Below are 20,477 nucleotides of genomic sequence, written 5' to 3' on the forward strand. Positions count from 1 at the left end.
AACTCACACTCTCTCCAATTTTATACAACAAAAGGTTGTCTTGGGAACCACTTCTATCGTTGCAGATGGGGGTGCAGGGGGAGACTCTTTGCCAGGTATCTAGGGGCGGAGCCCCAGGATGTTCTTGAATTTACAAAAAAATAGGAAGTTCCTAATAGTCGTCACGGGCGATAGAAATTGTAATTTCCTCCTTGAAAGTCACATAGCCCCTTCCATTTCATTTTAGAAATAACCTCTCTTTTTCTCTTAAAGACAATTTTATAGAACTTCTGTTTTCGTATTGTTGTACATTCATCCGCAAACTTCTTAGGCACATGTCGAGCCAACTCATCGGAAATGTAATCCGTCTCTCTCCTTTTCCTCCGTCCTCTCCATCCTCTATCTTCTATTTTTACATTATTCTCTCTTTCTCATCTCATGTTTTTCCTTCCATCATGCCTTCTTTTTCCCATTTCCACTTTGTTTGGTCGCCCCCCCCCCCAGTTAACATTCCTATTCTTGCTTATAGATTCATTTGCCAATTCGCCATTTCTGAACTGTACAAAGATTTCTGATCATGCCCCCTGATTTAACCAGGTCAGTTATGATATTATCAGAAAACTGACTCAGACGAAAACTGGCAAAAGCCAGTACATTTTCCTGTCATAACAAAACAAGATCCCCTCATCACATTCAAAATCAAACATGAGTTTCAAATATTTTGGGTCAAACAATCTATTGATATGAGTGTGGACTATGAGTAATAGTATTAGTAATAGTTTTTGTTGCAGAAGCATAAGTAAATTTAGTTAACCTATTGTATGAAATGTCACTGCACTTGTTATTGTTCCTATTTTATGAAAAAATCAATGAGATTTGTCAGACAGTTTTATATGAAAAGAAGTTATTTATATTTGGCAAAAGCATGTGCATCGCTAAGTCATTCATGTACGTGGTACAGTGCATGCATGTACACTTTAATAACCAAACATATCTTTGCGCTTGAGCATATATTTCTTATCAAGTTAATGTTAATGCTATTAGAATTTCATTTTGAAACAAATACTATTTTTAATCCTAAAATTTTACTTGTGATTGATGACATTTTTATATTATCTCGATTTGTGAGAATGTATGGTGAAGCTGGCGAATTTCTGAATGTTACTTTAAATATGTCCTTCATTTATGGCTCAGCAAACTCGTTGAGGATTGATGAAGTGTGAGTCTCATGAGTTGATTAAATCCTGATCATGTCAAGCATATCATGAGGAAAACGTGCATGAAAATCACAAGTACTTTATTTCACAAGTGTGTGTAATTATTTTAACTCATCAGCACACATTCAAGGGGTAATGAAAAATAATCTTTTAAACAAAATTGATAGTTGTAGTTCTTTCAAGCTTTCAAATCATAAATCTTTTTTTTCACTGTCACATACAGTAAAGAATGTTTTCTCTGCAAAGTCATTTTTTTTTTTGGGGGGGGGGGGCAAATGTAAGAACGTAATTCTGATTAGATGCATGGAAAATATTGGAGAATCTGTATTTTATATTTATTTACTGTATGTTACAAAATTTAAAAACAATTGAATTCATTACATGTTCTTTCCTTTGTACTTGTTGGAGTAATATGTAAGTGTAAATATTGCTGAATGCCAGGGCAAATTGATCGTTTTGTGGTTGATTCGTAAAATAAATCTTTGTGGTCTGGGGTTTATTTGTTCCTACATTCTTGCATTTTGTCTATTTGTCACACCTGTACCCCTTTAATTAATGCAATTGATGCACTATTGAACTCCATGTTAGACATGTCACGTTCCGTAATTAGTCACGCTCTGTAATTAGTCACGATGTCACCATGACTCTTACCGAGGCAGCTGATTTTCAGAGAAATCACAAGGTTTGATGGATTAATATCAATAAACTTATAACCATGGTTATGATCAACATGAAACAACAGTCATATTCAGGCTAGTACGTGTTAAACCCAAAAGATTACTTTGTCTAGCCTGAGATACCAAAAGTAGGCTAAATGATTTTAATATCATTAATCTTGTCACTTATACCACACCATGAGATGTGAACAGTCATCTTCAGGTTGGTCTGAGGCAAACCAACAGATTAACTCTGTCTAGCCTCTGTCTCCCCTCAGGTATTAATTTTGCTAATTACTTGCTTGATATTTTGTGTTGCCAGTTCTGATAAGCATCTGGAGAACATATTTCAAGTGTTTTGAAATTCTGTTAATGAATAACTTGCCATTATTGGATGCAAAGTTTTCTTTTGATAGGTCATCATTTTGATGGGTCACTATTATTAATTATTAATCATTAATTATTTGACTTTATGTTGTTATCGTATTCTTTGGATTATAGACCTGTGTAATTGACTCGAGATATGATTATTAGAGGCAGAATAATCTTATCATCTACTGATAAAATGCCTTAAAGGAAAGTTAAATTCTATCGCAAATTGTTAGTGTTGAGGTTAACCCTAATCTCTTATGATAATTTTGGCAAATTGTTGCTTAACAAGTAGCCTGAAATCATGGTGAAATTATACTTCAAGTGTTTTGATATTTTATCGACATTTTTTCAGAGAGAATGGCAACAATGGTCTCATGGGTTTAAGAGATCAGATAAGAAACAAGAGAGAGAGGGGCAGAAGGGGGGGGGGTAGTTTATGTTGTTGCAATCTTGAATCTTATTTAAAAGCAAGCATTATTTTATCTCTCCAGAGTAGATTCTCTTTTTTTCCCTTCCCGTGTATAGAGATCTGAAATAAGTGACTTGGTTCTTTAGACTGACAAGATTTCTTGAGGAGCATAATTAAGAGCATTCCTATTTCACCAGACACTAGCTATGTAGCTGTGCCAGTCAGTCATATTGCAAGCTTTCAAGGATAATAAGCTCATCTCCCAGGCAAAATAGGATTGCCCTGCATGCTCTCGATGAATATGCGTTCTTGTCTGGTGCAAGTTGAAGGACTTGTGTATCACCATGGATTAGTCTAACTACCCAAGATTTCTTTCTATACATTAGTGAGTGTGCTGCTGTCTGTGACTAAGAGCATTCATGCAATCTACTACTGTTTACAGCTAACTTGCCTTTTGTAAAGGTACTAGAATTAGGTGCTTGTTCTGTGGTACACAAAAATAAACTATTTAATCCTTTCATAAGTATCATAAAATCAAATGTATTTTTAGACAAGATGAAGAACTATTGTGATCAGGTATTTGAAACGAGAACTGTATAATGAATAATCCATTCCACTTTGTAGACAACTCCATAGCTTGTAATATATCCTGTTTGGTGCCAGGCAGAAATATGGCCTTGATTTGTTTGACACTGACTTCTAGCTTTACAAGGTCTGTATGGCACTTGACCTGTTATTTGATAGTACTGATTGAATGAGATGCACTTCTGGGAGCTAGCTCTTATTCAATCTTCTGGGTCAGGTGGGACCTAGATGGGCATTAATTCATTGCTAAATGATCTTGAGTTCATCTTTTAGCTATAAGCAGATGCTTAAAATGATATCTGCTGCCTCAATTAACACCAGTAGATGTAATACATCATCTACCAGCAGAATTCTAGTACCCAGGTACCAGAATGATAAAGTATAGGAGGATAAGATGTTATTAAGGTGAACCTGATACTTCCTCACATATCCTTTCACATATCCTTCGCTACTCATAGTGGTTTGCAGGGTGGTGTCCAGGGACAATAAAGATTAATTGCTTCCACAATACAATTTAATTAATTCAATAAAACATGTATCAAAGAACGTAATCATGATGTCTATGTGAGTGTTCTGCAGAACACACCAGTTAGATGACAATAAGGAGATTATTGTCATCTAAAGTCTGAAATAGCTAGATTAATCTCTTTTCTGTTGGCTCTTGAATCTCCTAATTGTCATCTAAAGTCTAAAATAGCTAGATTAATCTCTTTTCTGTTGGCTCTTGAATCTCCTAATTGTCATCTAAAGTCTGAAACGGCTAGATCAATCTATTTTCTGTTGGCTCTCCTCATTTTCATCTGAAGTCTTTTCTGTTGGCTCTTGAATCTCCTAATTGTCATCTAAAGTCTGAAATTGCTAGATTAATCTCTTTTCTGTTGTCTCTTGAACCTTCTTATTGTCATCTAAAGTCTTAAATAACTAGATTTATCTCTTTTCTGTTGTCTCTTGAAGCTCCTTATTGCCATCTAAAGTCTGAAATAGCTAGATTAATTTATATTTTGTATTGTGATACACAGAAGGTGCAATCAACATTAATCAATCAATTGAAATAAAGGATGTAAAGACAGATGGCTTTTCTGTGAGGCTTTGCTACTTCCAATGTACAGTATCTTTTCTCAGGAAACATTGGTTTGACTGAGCTGTGATATGTCCACACCAGCTTCATCGCCAAATTTGTTGTCAAGCTCTCTATCTCTGATTTCTTTGACGGCTGAGGCCCAGGGCACTAGTATGACAAGATACATTCAATCAAATATCTGCTCCAATAACATTTGATCCTATCTTCATCCCTCAGCATTTGTGATATTACGACCGTGAGTTAGTATATGGTTAGGTTTAGGGTTAGGGTTAGGGTTCCAGTTAGGTTTAGTGTTTAGTTTCAGGGCAAAGGTAGGACTTTCATTACAGTAGTGTTAAGAATTTGACAGTGGAGCAATACACCTCTTGAATAATTTTGTGCATGCCTTTTTGGCTAAAAGTTTCTTTTGACAACTGAAAAGATTGCCAGAGGCTTGCCCAACATACAAACAAATAAAGTGAACTACATTCATAGAAATGCGTTATAAATGCATAGCAGGTGATGATGACGATGATTCACACCATTTGTATGGCGCCATATACCGGTATCTGTTTCAAAAAAACATTCAGAGGCGCGAGCTCCTCCAATATAGCATTTAAATGTCTGAAGGAAGATGTGAGTTTTGAGTGAAGCTTTGAAGTGGTCCAGGTTAATTCGCGAATGATATTGAAGCGAGTCAAATAGTTGGTAACCAAGGGTTCGGGAGAGTGACGGAGAGAAACATGCTTGAATTGAAATACATGAAGTAAACAGTTCTATCATTTCTAGAGCTTAATCAGTTGTATATTTTGAGTGCTTAATTTGTGTTCTCTCTTTGATCTCTTTGACTCATATAGGCCCGGCTCACTGGCACGAGAGCTTCCCGCAAGCCGGTGGAAAGAGGCAATCTCCTATTGATATCAATACCACAGATGCTCGCTTTGATACTGCGCTTGTTGATAGACCATTGAAGATCAGCTATGACCCTAGCCGTACCAAGGCTCTCGTCAATAATGGGCATACCTTCAGAGTCGACATCGATGCCTGTGACTATAGTAAGTATAAAAGGTCTTAAGGTCATCATCAAGAAGAAAATTGGACAATTTGTTGTTTTAAAAAAAACATAAAACAAAACAAGTGAGATAGTTGGAGAGGTTTAGATGGATCACTCACCTGCCTGACCTGGGGGTGTTTCACAAAGATCCTAAGTTGGACTTAACAATTATGGAAAGCTGTTAGCATCTATGAAAATATTTTGTAAAAGTTATTTTAAAAGGCATAAAATGTTGATTCAAATTCTTCATATTTTTTATTATCCAGGAGATTTCATGTTCTTGATGTGGAATTTATAAAAAGTCTAAAATATTTGATTTTGCTTTTGAATATATTTTTTTTTAAGGCTACAAATGGCTCTCCATAATTTTAAAGTCCAACTTAGAGTTAGGATCTTTGTGAAACACCCCCACCCCCCCCAGTACTGTAATAGATCTTACTAATGGTGGAAAGTGCACATTTTATAATTTGAAAGAAAATCAGTCCCCAGCTCCCTATTACCCTCTTTAAAGTTTTAAATGATTTAATAATCATAACACATTGTCATTTTCACATGGTTTTTTGTCGCCCTTGCATGTCAAATCTTTACAAATTGGATATTATCACAAAACCGATGGATGTTTAATGTTGTTTTCAAAGATAAACTGGATCAGTGATCATACAGAATTTTTGTATAATTCTGACTCTTTTAAATCAGGGGTGAAACTTAAGTCTAAAAAAAAATAGAAATAAAAAAGAAAAGAATATAATCAAATGAAAGGGTTATCATATCCCTGAGCTTTTTCTTCTTTCATTTATGCTAATTCTTTGATTATATCCATTCAGTGAGTCTTTTTATATAAATGTTCATGTAATTAGTTTATATATGACTGACCTATTAACAGAGAGATAGTAAGAAAGCTCATCTTGTAAACAAGTAAAACTAAAAGTTCGCCAACACTTGACAATTTCTATCAGAGTACATGCAAAAGTAGATGTTTATTGTTTTTATCATTTCTCTGTGCGTCACACCGTTATGCATGGGAAGATAAAACCAATCAATAAGTGATAGTGGTTAGGAAATTTTTCTTTCATCCTTTTCAATCATGACCAAAGTCAATGATGTAACAATTACTTTTTTTCATATTTGTAAAGAAGCTAACAATAAGGCAGCAGTGAAAACCACTTAAATTTATATTCCAGAGCTTTCTAATTAATTGGCATTCATGAATAAATAATTCCCATATCCTTGTGGTATTAATTGCAAGTGGAAGGGCACAACAGGAATTAATTATGGTGAGAGGAAAGATGTTCCTGCTGCTTGTTCCAACTTTTTGATTTAGTGAGTGGTTGAATATGCTCCAGGTGCATTTTCATTAGCCTTAACAAACTCCAACTTTATACCATTCAATACTTCTCTAGAAAATAGAATTAAACAAACTCAAGCTTTATACCATTCAATACTTCTCTAGAAAATAGAGTTTAACAAACTCAAGCTTTAAACCATTCAATACTTCTCTAGAAAATAGAGTTTGAAAGCTTTAAACCATTTGATACTTCTCTAGAAAATAGAGTTTAACAAACCCAGGCTTCAAACCAGCCAATACTTCTCTAGAAAATAGAGTTTAACAAACTCAAGCTAATAGAGTTAGAAATTCCCTGTTTCCATTAGCCAGAGTCAACCCATCTTCACTTGCTTGCTCGAGGAACTAGCTAGTGCTATAGAGCGTGCTCTAGTTTAAGTATGTCTCAGCTTGCAATTCATGGTTAGTTGTCCAAATAGCTGGCTGTTTCATACATGAACAAACCCTGGTTTGCTTTGTAGGATATTAGCTTGAGCTAAACTCCCAGGTGCAAGCGTGACATATAGCCCACTATTTTCATTTTTACTACAAATTAGCTCAAGCTAGAAGTGACAGGGTAATTTCCTTGGATTACGATTAGCAGGCTAATTTGATAACTCAGGCTAATGACAACGGGCCTTCCTAGGGTAGTTCCTAGGGTGAGTGTGTGTTCCCTCCTAGAGACAGGAATATACATTCTACATGGAGCACCTCAAACTCATAATTTTAGGAGAAAAGTGAGATAAGACAGGCTATGTTAAAGGGGAAATATAACCCGGATATCAAGTAGATTTGAACTGATCAGAAAAATATCAGGATCTCGTAAATCTGATAAAGAGATAAAGAAACCACAGATTTCTAAGACTTGAAGTTGCCAATCTGTAGTGATCTCCACTACCATACATATTCATCTATGTATTCTTTATTTGAATATATGATAACATTTTAATCAGTGTATGATGATGATTTTTGCCTTGCTTTTGTTCATATCCAGCTAATGCTAGGGTAGTCTTCCCTTTTAAATATGTACAGAGTTGCATTATATCATTTTTCTCAAGTGTTTGTGTTAATAGAAACTCTCCAGATGTGGTAGGGAAATGAGTGATTTGATTAAAGGGTAATTCAACTTTAATAGCAGGATTATTTGGAAAGCTGAAAACTGCAACTTACAAGCATTTCAGGGAAATCAGATTAACAATTTGGGAAGTTATGTCTATTTCGAATCTGAGAACGAATTCTGAATTGGTGCTCTGAAAATGTCACTTGCTATAAATGTTGGATCATTTTCTTTTATTTCCTCCTACACACAAAATTACTTCAATCAATATTTTTGTCTTGTTTCATCAACATTACCCCAAGGTTAACACTCTAGTGTCATCAGAGAGCTATATTTCCTTGTTTTCTAATCTCCTTAGTATGTCAGGGTCAATTAACCATGTCATCAATTAATATCCACATGCAAATGTTCATGTTATCTGTCCATTTTTTTAAAACAAACTTTCACAATATGTTTCTCTGATTTGTCTGCATTCATATGTTAGCTACATGGGTTGGATTGCCCTTCAGTGAAGTATATACTATTCTTCTTCATTCAAGTTCAAGTTCATTTATTTACACTCATCATTAAATATACAGAATATATACAATAGTCACATTTACAAATATAGAATAAACATACGTAAATATCATACATCCAAACAAAAAACATAACATATTGAGAGTGAAGGGATGAGCAAAAAAGGAGTATGGTCCTTATGCTAGAGTCCATCCCTCATATAATAATATGTGAATTAAATGTTGTACAATTGGAAGCATGTCCGATTGAGCTATATAATTTGACAATTGGTATTGAGAGTGATGTAAACTCGCCTTTGAAGCATGCTCATTGATCACCTCATCCAATTAGTATAATGATTTCTTGCTGATAGATCTAAGCGGGGGTCCTCTAGAAGACAACTATCAGCTTGTTCAGTTCCATGCTCACTGGGGCAAAGAAGACAAGGAAGGAGCAGAACATACCATCAATGGAAAGCAGTATGCAGCAGAGGTGAGTACCTAGCTCTCCAGGGACCTGTTTCACAAAGCCTTTTTTCAATGACAAATGACAGTTTTTGTTATAAGCTACTGAAATCCTTGCTTCTGATTGGTTATCAGCAGAGTTGTCACTGATTTTTGTCATTTGTCATTGAAAAAAGGTTTTGTGAAACGCCCTCCTGAACAGTCAACCCCTCTATAGCAACTACCTGTATCTTTAGAAAGACCACTTTGTATTCTTAGAGCCTTGGGGTTGTACCACACTTGCTCAATGTGATGATTGTCTAACAACTATTTTCTACATGAACCAAATTCTTACCTTCAACCAAGTTAGACCCAATAATATACACATAACCCTAACATTAAACCTAAACTTAACCTAAAACCTGATTGCAACCCTAACCCTATCCCTGTATCTTTGATGAAAAAAAGCCAGGGGCAATGTTCAAGGAGCAAATGTCAGGTCACCCCCCCCCCCCCCCAATAGGGGCATTAAATCATATCATGTATCTCACAGTTAATATACCGGTACTTCTTGCTAGTCTCAGCAGGTGACCTGTCTATAAAAGATTTACAGGTAAACATTCTCTCTGACTCTCTCCTAATTTCTACTCTCCCATGGTGTCAAGTAGTCTTCCATTGGATGAAACCAAATCAACACCTCTCTCTCTCACTATGGGACTACAGGACTCCCTGCATCGTGAAACCATAAACCTACCGTAGTCAATGTTTTTAAAATTCCTCTTTACATTGAAATGTAGGGACCTGGGACCTGCAGCTCATGAAGACCTCTTTCTTTATACATTCTTTTAACTGCCTTGCAAGACAGGTCACACTCTAGGTTTCAGGACATTGCCAGCTAGAGGTCCTATTATCTAAAAATAATCTTTATCACTCACTCAGCAAGTGATGGACAAAATATGATGACTCGTTGAAAACCAAAATAATGACTGCTTCCATGATTGGCTGTAATTGAAATGAGGAGACAAAGTATCTCAAATGAAAATATTGTCACTTCCCAGGTTTCCCTAATTTCAAATGAGAAGGGCTTATATTTTGCTCTGGTATACAATTTCTCCATATTCCTGTCATTCAATTCTGCTGTTACAATATATGTTGAAACATGGCTTGGCTGTTTTGACATTAGGCTTTCTTAAAAATAAAAAATAAATAAAAAAACATATTTGCATTATTGAAGTAAATTTCATGTGGACTACATAGTAAAATGTGAATTGATCATGAGAATTTCATCTCATCTTGCTCCCAATTTAGATTCATCTGGTTCACTGGAACACTGGACAGTTTAAGGCAGTGAGCGATGCCATCAAGTGTGATAAGGGTATTGCTGTTCTTGGCTCATTCATTAAGGTAAGACTCTCTAGAGGCTCGTTGTCTCTCAGACTGTAAAGGCCATGTCTGGGAGACTGATGGAAAATCCTGATGAATGTTGATGGAATTGCTAATGAAAAAGACATTGTAATAAAACTCAATAGATATTTCCTCAACGAGTATTACATAACTTCAATTTACAAAGTTAAAAAAAAATATATATTTAAAAGAATTAATGTCCAGGGTTTCAGCAAAATTAGAGGATATTATGAGGATATTATAGGGATATTATTCATCCCCCAAAAGGCAGTGTAAACCTTGAAATGATCAAGCACCTTTTGAATTTGGATTGGTCACTGAATAGCCAAGCCATATAATGTATTCTACACACTCTCAAATACTAAATTGAAGTGTCGTTATTATGTTTAAATGGAAAGTTCCTTTTATGACAACAGAATTTTAACAATTAGTACCTTAGTTTCACCTTTTAGGAACTCGATGTTTTTTTCAGTACTAACTGTTTTAAAGATATGGTATGGGTCATTGATTTAATGAATGATACACTCACTAAATACTTTTTGATATGAAATTTGTGCTAAATTAATGAAAAATTACACAGATACTTACACTGTAAATGTATTAGGAGATGGAGTGATTGTCGTAACATCACTAAATAAAGTTATTTTCTATTCTACTTGTATGATGTCAATGAGATTTGACTGCGATTTGAATTTGTTTTATGCTCAAGAATAGCTTTAATTGATTTTGTTACTATGGTAGGCATTGAATAAACACTTTGATATTGTTTTTCAATATACTTTGTATTTTAATAGGAGTATGTCTCATTTAGTACAACTCATCATCATTTAATAGCACTATGAAAATGACTGACAAAGAAAGCGGACAAAATATACAGTTCCTCAGGTAGACAAAGGAACATCCCTTCACTGCTATTATGTAAAAATGTGTAGAACAGGTGTCACATATGCATATTCACCTTTTTACATAATAGCAGTGAAATGATGTTCCTTTGTCTACCTGAGGAACTGTATATTTTGTCTGCTTTCTTTGTCTGTCATGTTCATAGAGTAGATTGCATATCATTAGAATGCATCATTCAAGCAATGGTGAAAATGTCTGATTTTTATCTTGTCCTGTTGGTTTTGTTCTCACACAGTGGATATAACGTTGCAAGAAAACATGACTACCGTCATCTTCCTCACTGTATATTCTATCACATACTATCATCTTTATTATTCATTTAGCAAAATAGAGAATGCTGAAGTAAAGTAGAGAAATTATTCCCTTACAAAATTGTAAATGATAGTGACCCCAGATAACAAGGATATGTAGGCTACACTTTCCTCAGGATTTAGGACAGGAATTATGAGTTTACTGAGCATGACCCGTTTTTGAACTTTTTGTGTGTGGCTAGGGTCATATGATACGTCATGTTTGATGCTAATCTGGTTGATTAGCATGTAATCCCAGAATATCTCTGATTATTTGTCAAAATGTATTATTTTTTCAGGTTGGGAAACCTCATGTTGGGTTTGAAAAGCTGGTACCCTGCCTGAAGAAGGCTCTGAACAAGGTGAGAATTATTAATATCATCATAAAATTATTTTATCTTATCTCATCTAGTATAAAAGAATAAACTCCTCACAGAGTTTGGAATAATATGGTATGAAACTTAATAGGCCTAAAAAAAAAATGTTGTATTGCCCTTTAGGTGCCAAAACATGAGTCGGTCAGTCAGAAATCTTCTTTTTTTTAACTCCCTCTTTGGGCTGATATTTCTCAGTTTTGAATCCTTTAATACATATTTTTCCTGAAAATCGGTAAAAAAATTAAAAAAACTTTTTTTAAAAGCCGACTGTAGATTTCATGATACGTATCTTTTTTTTGGGCCTTATAGGAAATGTGTGTTACACAAAAAGATGTCAAGGTTATACATGATTTATTTATTTAAAAAAAGAGATCGGAAGAAATCCTAGATGTCCAATTTGAGATAATTGTATTTAGAGCAAACTAGGTTAACTGTCCCAGACATCCAAAGGTAATCCTTGATAAACATCTCTGAGTTTGGGCAATATTAAACAAGGGGCCAATGTATGTTGAGGTGGTTTTACCAAAGGGGAAGTTGTTTGGGAGATAGTTGTATGTCCAGGGCTCACTAATAATGTTTTACTTTGGGGACCTTTTTCAAGGGTCTGCATTACTTGTTAAGGCAGTTTGTTTGTTCTCTGAGCCCCTTGTATGTCCAAATACCGGACGGTCCGATTGGAGCAGGGACTTGTTAGTTGATTGGAGTAAGGATTCTTGTAGGGTGTGCTATAAATATCTCTATAGTTTGATAAGTCGAGAGGACTTCTGTTACACATTTTATCTCTTTGGATAGCTAATAATTAACTGCATAGCATCAGTCTGATACAATTGTTTGAAAATGTTGTGATTGTTATTGTTTTCTTCTTGTGTGTACAGAACTGTACTGCACCTGTGGAGGGTGGATTTGACCCCAGCTGTCTTCTGCCAGGTATAGTACAATATGAAATACTATCATATCAAGGGTATAACACAGAGCTCTATGATAACTATATGATTGTACACCAACAACTCCTTGTTATCACATAACCAGTGAAACTTATGTTTATGACACATGCTCCAGTTTTATTTCTTACACTAACTGAATTCTTAACTTAACCTCTAGACCAAACACTATCATAACCCTATACTTTTCCTGAATGTGACCCATTATATTTCTCAGGGGGTAGGGTCTTTTAATGTTTTTTTTTTTTTTTTTACAACTTCCAATTTTCCAGTATAAAATTACTTCACACCAGGGATAAAGGGACTATAAAGTAGCCCAGAAATAGATTATTATCAGTGCAAAGCTGTTGTAATGGACAGTACATAATCTTTTAGTAATTGTGATTGGCAGCTAGTGATGGCAAATGAGAGAGTTACAACCAAAGTGCAGAGCAATTGTTGCTGGTACATATATTTCTGCATAATGTCAACACTGACTTGGCACTTTTAGACATTCGCACGTCATACATCGCTTACAATCACTGCAAAACCATCACACAGATCAAGTTTCCATCAATGTATTTTTCATCATATACTAGAGAACTTTTAGACATTCGCACGTCATACATCACTTACAATCACTGCAAAACCATCACACAGATCAAGTTTCCATCAATGTATTTTTCATCATATACTAGAGAGATTCTTTGCTTTATGATTGCATGTACAGTCTGGTAAACTAGCTTCCTTGTGAGCTTTAGTAGAAGCCACTTATATATCATATCATGTAAATAGGGATCAAGAGTATTCAAGACTCTCTTGACAAACAGGGTTGGAACTGACAGTAGAGCATACAGGCTAATCTCTCCTTGGAACGGATTTAGATATCAGTAGCAACAGAAGAGAGCTGTTATCTGGAATTTGGAAGGATTATATTAAAGTGCAAGCTAAAATTGGAAATGCACCCTGACACTGTACTTTTGATTTCTTTTTAAGAGATTCATTTGCAATAGCATTATTTATTAGAGAGATACTGCAACAATATATGGTGAACTGATTTTTTGAGAATCTGACTGTCTTGCTCCTCATTCCTCCCCCCCCCCCCCTAAAATATAATTTATCATAGATGTTTTGATTCCATGATTGGGATATGATAGAGTTGTTTAATACTTACATATTAAAAAGAGAATACTGATTGCTTCAACACAAATAAATCTTCCCTACATTTGCTATTTTGCTTAGCCAGTTCAAGAAACTGCTCAAGTAACTAAAATCTATTCTGCTAAAAATTACTTTATCACAGGCTACATATACTTGACTGATCTCTGAGAAGTGTCTAACTTTTGTTTTTAAGTGGCCCAAACATTGTGGAGCGTGTGTGCAGCGCTTTGTAACTGCAAGGAAAAGGCGCTATATCAAATACATTTTGGATTGGCTTGGATTGTGGCTAATGGGTGGTTTAAAGCCTGGCTGCCAAATATAATGTGCTGCCTCAAATTTCCTTCACAGAACACACCTCCCCTTAAATTAAAAAAATAAAATAAAAGATACCTGTGAACAAGCAAAAGAAATACTGAATGGTACATAGTTTTTTGTACTACATTCAAAATGTTATCAAATATACGTAGCTGTTGGGTGTGTCCCGGACAGATTCTGTTTCATAAAGATATGTTTGGCTAAGCTGATGAGATCATTTTCTCATAATTGTTTGATTTACCTGTTGTTGGCTATGCAATCATCAAGAGCAAACATTTCATCTGTTAGAAACTTATAAAGCCAATAGAAAATCGCAAACAGAAGAAGCTGTTATCTGGAATTTAGAAGGTTTATAAGTGCACCTTGACACTGTACCCTTGATTTTTTTTTTGAGATATTTTTTTATTTTTTTAATTTCTAAATTGCAAACAGAAGAAGGCTGTTATTGGTACAGCTGGATGAGACCGTTGTGTTACAAGTTGAATGTAGGTCACATACGTAGGTTAGGCAATGATATGAATTTCTCTTCTGGCTAGAAATATCTGAACATCTCATATACTTCCTCAGGTACAACAACGGACTAACACCAAGGTTTTTCTAATAGATCATTCCTTTTTGTGAGGAAAGAATCAAGCAAAAGAATCAACATTTGACACACTGTGTAGCATATATTATCTGATCTGATGATTATTTCTCTTCCATAGATGATATTAGCAGTTCAAGAGCTCAATTAGAATTATTTGTTTTTTTGTAATGGAATTATCTTTAATGATGAACTACTGGCAAAACCTAAGTTACAGATAATTATTAGTCACTTGCCTATGATTTGTTGATATTACAGAAAATAAGAAGGACTACTGGACATACGAGGGCTCCCTCACTACACCACCCTGCTATGAGAGTGTCTCTTTTATTCTCTTCAAAGACGCCATAGAAGTCTCCGAAGAACAGGTTAGAAAGAAACCATTCTATTTCTTGTAAATAGGGTTTTAATGAATTTTGTATAGAGTAGCAATAAAAAGCATTTGCCAATGATTCCACCATTCATTCATTTACTATATTACCTTTCCTCTTTTAAATGCAACATTAGTTTTTTTTTGCTGTGAAATTCATAAACAAGTCTAAAATATCAGTACCAGTAATCTTTCTACTTTCAAAATTGAAGGAGTTTGTACATTGTGTTTATAAATACCGGTAGTCCTTGTAAGGATTACTATAATTTCTAGAAAAAATATTCAAGGTATTTTACTTAAAGGTTTTCATCAGCACTGGTTGGTAAATTTATCTAGATTTAGAGCAGATGAAAGACAAAATCTTGTCATTTTCTGTATTCACAGCAGGGTTCTTGTATATATTTATTCTACCCAGAGATATTGAAATCTCAAACTACATGTCAATGATTAACAATTTGGATGGAGTAGCTGAAACGATCAATCTCGTAGAGGAAACATTACTAAATCTTAATTACCGGTAGTAAGCAACCCCTAATTCAGTTTTTCTGTTGATTATACTGGTAGCTCTGTTACCAGGATAAAGTCCAAGTAATTAATTTCTAAAACCCTTAATATATGACACTACCAGTATTGTAATTTGGATATTCAAGCAGGATACCCATTACAAATACTTTATTTTGCATACAATAGGTGAACAAAATAAAAATTAAGAATCAACGTTTCCCTATTTTGAATACAATAGGTGAACAAAATAGAAATTAAGAATCAATTTTTCCCTATTTTGCATACAATAGGTAAACAAAATAGAAATTAAGAATCAATGCCTCCCTATTTTCTGCTGTTACAGCACTTTTTTTAGAGGAAAAGGGTCACCTTGAATATATTTCTCCAGTAACTCTTTCTCCATGCATTGGTTCCCCTTTACTGCTGCATATATGTAATGACTAAATATGCAATATCTTAGGTATGCAGGCATCCAGTGTAACTAGCCCCCAAATCAATTTGTCAGTTATGTTTTTTTTTAATGTAATTATCACCTAATACTCACCTACTGAGGAGATTATCAAATTACAGAAACCTTTTTTTCCAAGAGGTAATTCCAATATACCTTCCACTTCTTTGATGAGGTTTACACTGTACATTAAGTTTCAATGTTTTACCATTTTTACCCTAAATTTTGATGATGAAATGTTTCATACTGTACGTAGCATACAATAGTTGTGTGCTACGAATGAACATTGGTATTGAAACAATGACAAGCAAATGATCTTGTGACATCATTTCCATACCACACACATTTTAGAATGCGTCATAGAACTATAGATGGCGCTGTTTCATCCAAACCAGAATGTTTCATTCACAATCTTTTCTTTCATCTTGTAATCTTTCAGCTTCAAGTCCTTCGTAACCTTCAAGATCATTGTGATGGTGAGTCTTTCGAGGGTCGTGGTAAGCTGGTCAACAACTATCGTCCACTCTGTGATCTCAACGGCCGAGTGGTCAGGGCTACCTTCGAGAACTAGACCCCCTCACAGATGACATGATGGCCGGAGCTCTAGATGCTATTATACCTTCATTGATTGATGTTACTGGTCATTTCTTTATTTCTACCTATATGTGTTATATTTGGAGTGTAATGTATGCTAGTTATACTTACAGATGGATGAAATCTTAGCTGCATGTCCATATCTCTTTCACTTTTTTCTGCAAATTTGTAAATTTTGGTCTCAGATATATTTATCCTCAAACATGGGGGGGGGGGGGGAAAGGACGAACTCTAAAGCACAGTAGCATTTTGTTAACACAAAAAATGTAAGTGAACAGATATTTTGTTTGTAACGTTTTTATGAAATTCTCATTTGATATTGAACCTCACCCTGTGGTTTTGACAATCATCTTTACAGAGAGTATATATATATATATATATATATATCAATGTTTTCTCTTAATTAGAAATATAATAATCATGCACTTTATGTCATTTGAAAGATGAAGGTTTCATTCAGATACGAGAAGAGATCAACATGGTAGATACTCGAAGCTTCGCTAATAGGGATTTTATATAATGTGATATGCGCTATACAAGAACTGAATATTGTTATTATTAATGATGCTTTGCGTGATGTGGAACCTTCATATCTACTTAGTCGTGTGTAACCAAAACATTGTCTTCCCTATGCACCACCTTGTAGCAAAGACACTCAATAGTAGAGATTCTCATTGTACCTAGGACTATAAGGAGCTTCTAGTTTTGATATGATATAAAATATGAATTTATATTATAAAATATATAAACGGTGCACATATTTACCATGCAATAAAACCCTGAAACCTTGCGAAACTATCCATGCAGTTTAGATAGTAAAATCAACGATATTAATAGATGAAAAAATGATCATGATAAGTGGTTAGATAATAGTAGTGTTTAGAGTGGATGGTGTAAATTTGTATATCATATTATATGCATTTATTGTTGAAGTGATGTTGGGTTGTATAAATGAATTGTGGATGCAAACAGATCAGTAGTTTATTTATTTATAGATGAATATTTTCTTATGACAGATATAGAATTATTGTATGAAACACTCTGATGATAAATGACAATTTATAAAGCTTAAAAATCATGGCTGCAGACAACAACAAACAGTTTCTTTTCTTTTTATCAATGGGGTTTCCCATCAAATCTAAAGTAAAAGTGCTGTAGAAATGACCAATTCTATTTTTATTGCTACTCATCAAATACTCACCAAATATGACAAGACTGATATACAAATATTACTTATCATATTAGAAATAGTCACATCTATTTCTTGCTATTTTTATTTTGTTCTTGTAATCATGCAGATACATTTGAAGATGAAATTATGTAATGGAAAGAGAAATGATTTTCAGATATATAGATTTAACCAGAGTCTTTATTAACTATGAGAAGTTGAATAGATATATATTTTTTCTGAACCATACAATATCACATCTATTTTCAAACCAATATATTATGTATTTGAGATCATGCATGGTTTAATATTTTGTGTGGAAAGGAACTAGAAGCACTTCATATGTCCTGTAATATATTACTTTAGTAATAAAAATGTGTCGAGAACAATGCATATTTGGTGCTGCTACTGCTCAAATCATAATAACCCTGCCTCATATTTGGTAAATATTATATTTTATTGTTGTATAAATCCAAGGTTTAAGTGTAGAGCAATTGGTAACTGTTGGCAAGATGTATTTGATCATGCAGGACATACAAGAATGAATTTATAACAATTTGTAACACACATGGTATAAAAAGATTATAAGGCGATATTCCTTTCAATATGTTGGTTATTTAGTGATGTCCTGGTGATATCCGAGGCTGAAAGTAAAAGATACAATGTACAAGATGTAAAACATGCTAGTATTTACAGTGTATACATCCAGGGTAAAATATAGGTATTATTATACACTTTGGTTTTATAATACCGGACATGAAATAATAATTCAGTTGTTGTTGACTTTGGTAAGAAACTCTCGAAGACAAGGTCGTATTTCATGCAGACTATAGTGCTTCATTCAGCTGCAAGGACTGTGATAACAATGATATTTGTTTCATTAAGTTAGTCAGTGATTTTAGACATTCCTTGGTTGTAAACACATGTTATTTAATCATGTTTTGATGGTAAAGTGCTTGAACCCTTGTATTTATTTGCATAACAGATATCATGGATGCAATTGCGATTAGAACCGTTATAGACAATTTCTCGGTTACTTTGTATTTAAATAAATTTAAGGAACATTAAATGAGAAAATAGGGACAATAAACTAGAATATCATAAATGCACATTATGTTTGTGTTGTTTAATTTCTCCCTAAACCAAATGAGGGAAATTTGACGGAGAGAGCGAGGGTTGATGAGAGAGAAAGAGAGAAGGGAGAGAGAGAGAGAGAGAGAGAGAGAGAGGGTGAGGGAGAGAGAGAGAGACCAGGAGCATTTTATGATGTATGTTGGTCTTTTTCCAAAAGATCGAAGGCCAAAAATGTTCAATTTATATATAGGCCTAGCTAGCTATACTGAATAAATTTGTACTTTTAAGTAGGGCCAAGATTGATATGAAGATCGCCTTCATAGGTCTCACTGATAATTACAAGAGTTCATTATGATTCATATTCTTTTGCAGGAGAGAGGAGAGATTGTGCTCAATTTTAAGTTATTTTTAACTGCTAGCTGTCACACGAAAGTCATGTGAGCTATCACATGATACACGATATTATCGTTCCTCTCAAAATGAGGTAGATTAGTCTTTTTACCAGTCATTTGGGAATTTAGATGTTTATTGCATATTTTGTGTATCATACTCTGGGCAAGGAGATAGAGTCTATGAGCAAATTTGATGTTTTCTCCAAACTTTGCAACTATGTGCAATGAGAATCATAAGGGCGAATTTAAATCTCCTCCAAAATCTAATGTCAATTATAGCGAGCTAGAGAGGGAGGTCATTCCCGAAAAAGGAAAATAAATATATTATTTATTTAAAAAATAAAAAATATAAAAAGTATATTAATTAAAAAAAGTTATTAAAAAACATGAACCTCTCTCTCTTTTCTCTCTCTCAGTCTCTCTCTCTCTCTCTCTCTCTCTCTCTCTCTCTCCCCCCCTCTCTCTCTCTCTCTCTACCTCTCTCTCTCTCTCTCTCTCTCTCTCTCTTTCATTGCGCCTTATTACCTCTTCGTACTCTGAATTGACCCAACATTTTTACTTTCTCTGCAGGCCCTTTGGGTCCGAATACTGGAGTAGTAGATCTTAGTTATAGAGATCGCTAATCTAATTTATTCGCATTCCTCTCTCAAAACTGTTTACTCATTAAATACCATTTAATGTATATATCAAGGATTTCTTAGGGGGGGGGGGGGGGGAGACCCAAATTTGAAATCAATTTGAAATTTAATGTGCTAAAATTGTGAAAATCGTTCCGACCGATATTTCGCTCAGTGGGGGTGAGGGGAGGGGGGGGGGGTTTAGACTTTAGTGAGCACTCAATTTCTTTTCTATTTTGACTCGAAATTTGAAAATCGTGCCGGCCAATATTTTGCTAAGTGGGGGGGGGGGGGGGGGGGCGGGCACGTTGCCAGAATTTGATGTTAGGGGGGCACATACATGTAATCGATCGAGGTAAAAAAAAGGGGTCTAAAAAAGTTCAACCGATCTCAGAAATTTAGGGGGGGGGGGCATAATGAGCACTTTTTTTTTTTTTTTACTAAACACCCCCCCCCCCTTGAGCAATAAAGAAAAGGTAATTTTTTATTATTATTTTTTTTTGCCGGGAAGGGGGGGGGGGGGGGCAAGGCAAGGTAAGGCAAGGTAAGATTCGCGCCTGCATATATCCTATGTGTGTTATATCATTACATTGAAACTAATTTTTGTGTGTGTGATATACACTGAAAAAAAATGAAATGAATCTTGAATCTTTCTCCTTGAAACCTATATACCATAATCACTATAATATGCCACGTCTGGAACACA

General features: G+C 34.6%; 1 protein-coding gene across 1 annotated transcript in view; it reads left to right on the forward strand.

Moving 5' to 3' along the window:
• Nucleotides 1–18,797, forward strand: part of LOC577690 (carbonic anhydrase 2) — a 36,476-nt gene extending 17,679 nt beyond the window's left edge. The window contains exons 2-8 of the mRNA XM_777904.5: nt 5,136–5,333; nt 8,582–8,700; nt 9,960–10,055; nt 11,548–11,610; nt 12,501–12,552; nt 14,863–14,972; nt 16,366–18,797. Coding sequence (XP_782997.3) covers nt 5,136–5,333; nt 8,582–8,700; nt 9,960–10,055; nt 11,548–11,610; nt 12,501–12,552; nt 14,863–14,972; nt 16,366–16,497 — 770 coding nt within the window. The 3' untranslated portion in view covers nt 16,498–18,797. The remainder of the gene's footprint in view (nt 1–5,135; nt 5,334–8,581; nt 8,701–9,959; nt 10,056–11,547; nt 11,611–12,500; nt 12,553–14,862; nt 14,973–16,365) is intronic.
• Nucleotides 18,798–20,477: the final 1,680 nt, after the last annotated feature.

This window comes from Strongylocentrotus purpuratus, unplaced genomic scaffold (assembly GCF_000002235.5).
Source record: "Strongylocentrotus purpuratus isolate Spur 01 unplaced genomic scaffold, Spur_5.0 spur5_scaffold_8, whole genome shotgun sequence".
Taxonomy (NCBI): Eukaryota; Metazoa; Echinodermata; class Echinoidea; order Camarodonta; family Strongylocentrotidae; genus Strongylocentrotus; species Strongylocentrotus purpuratus.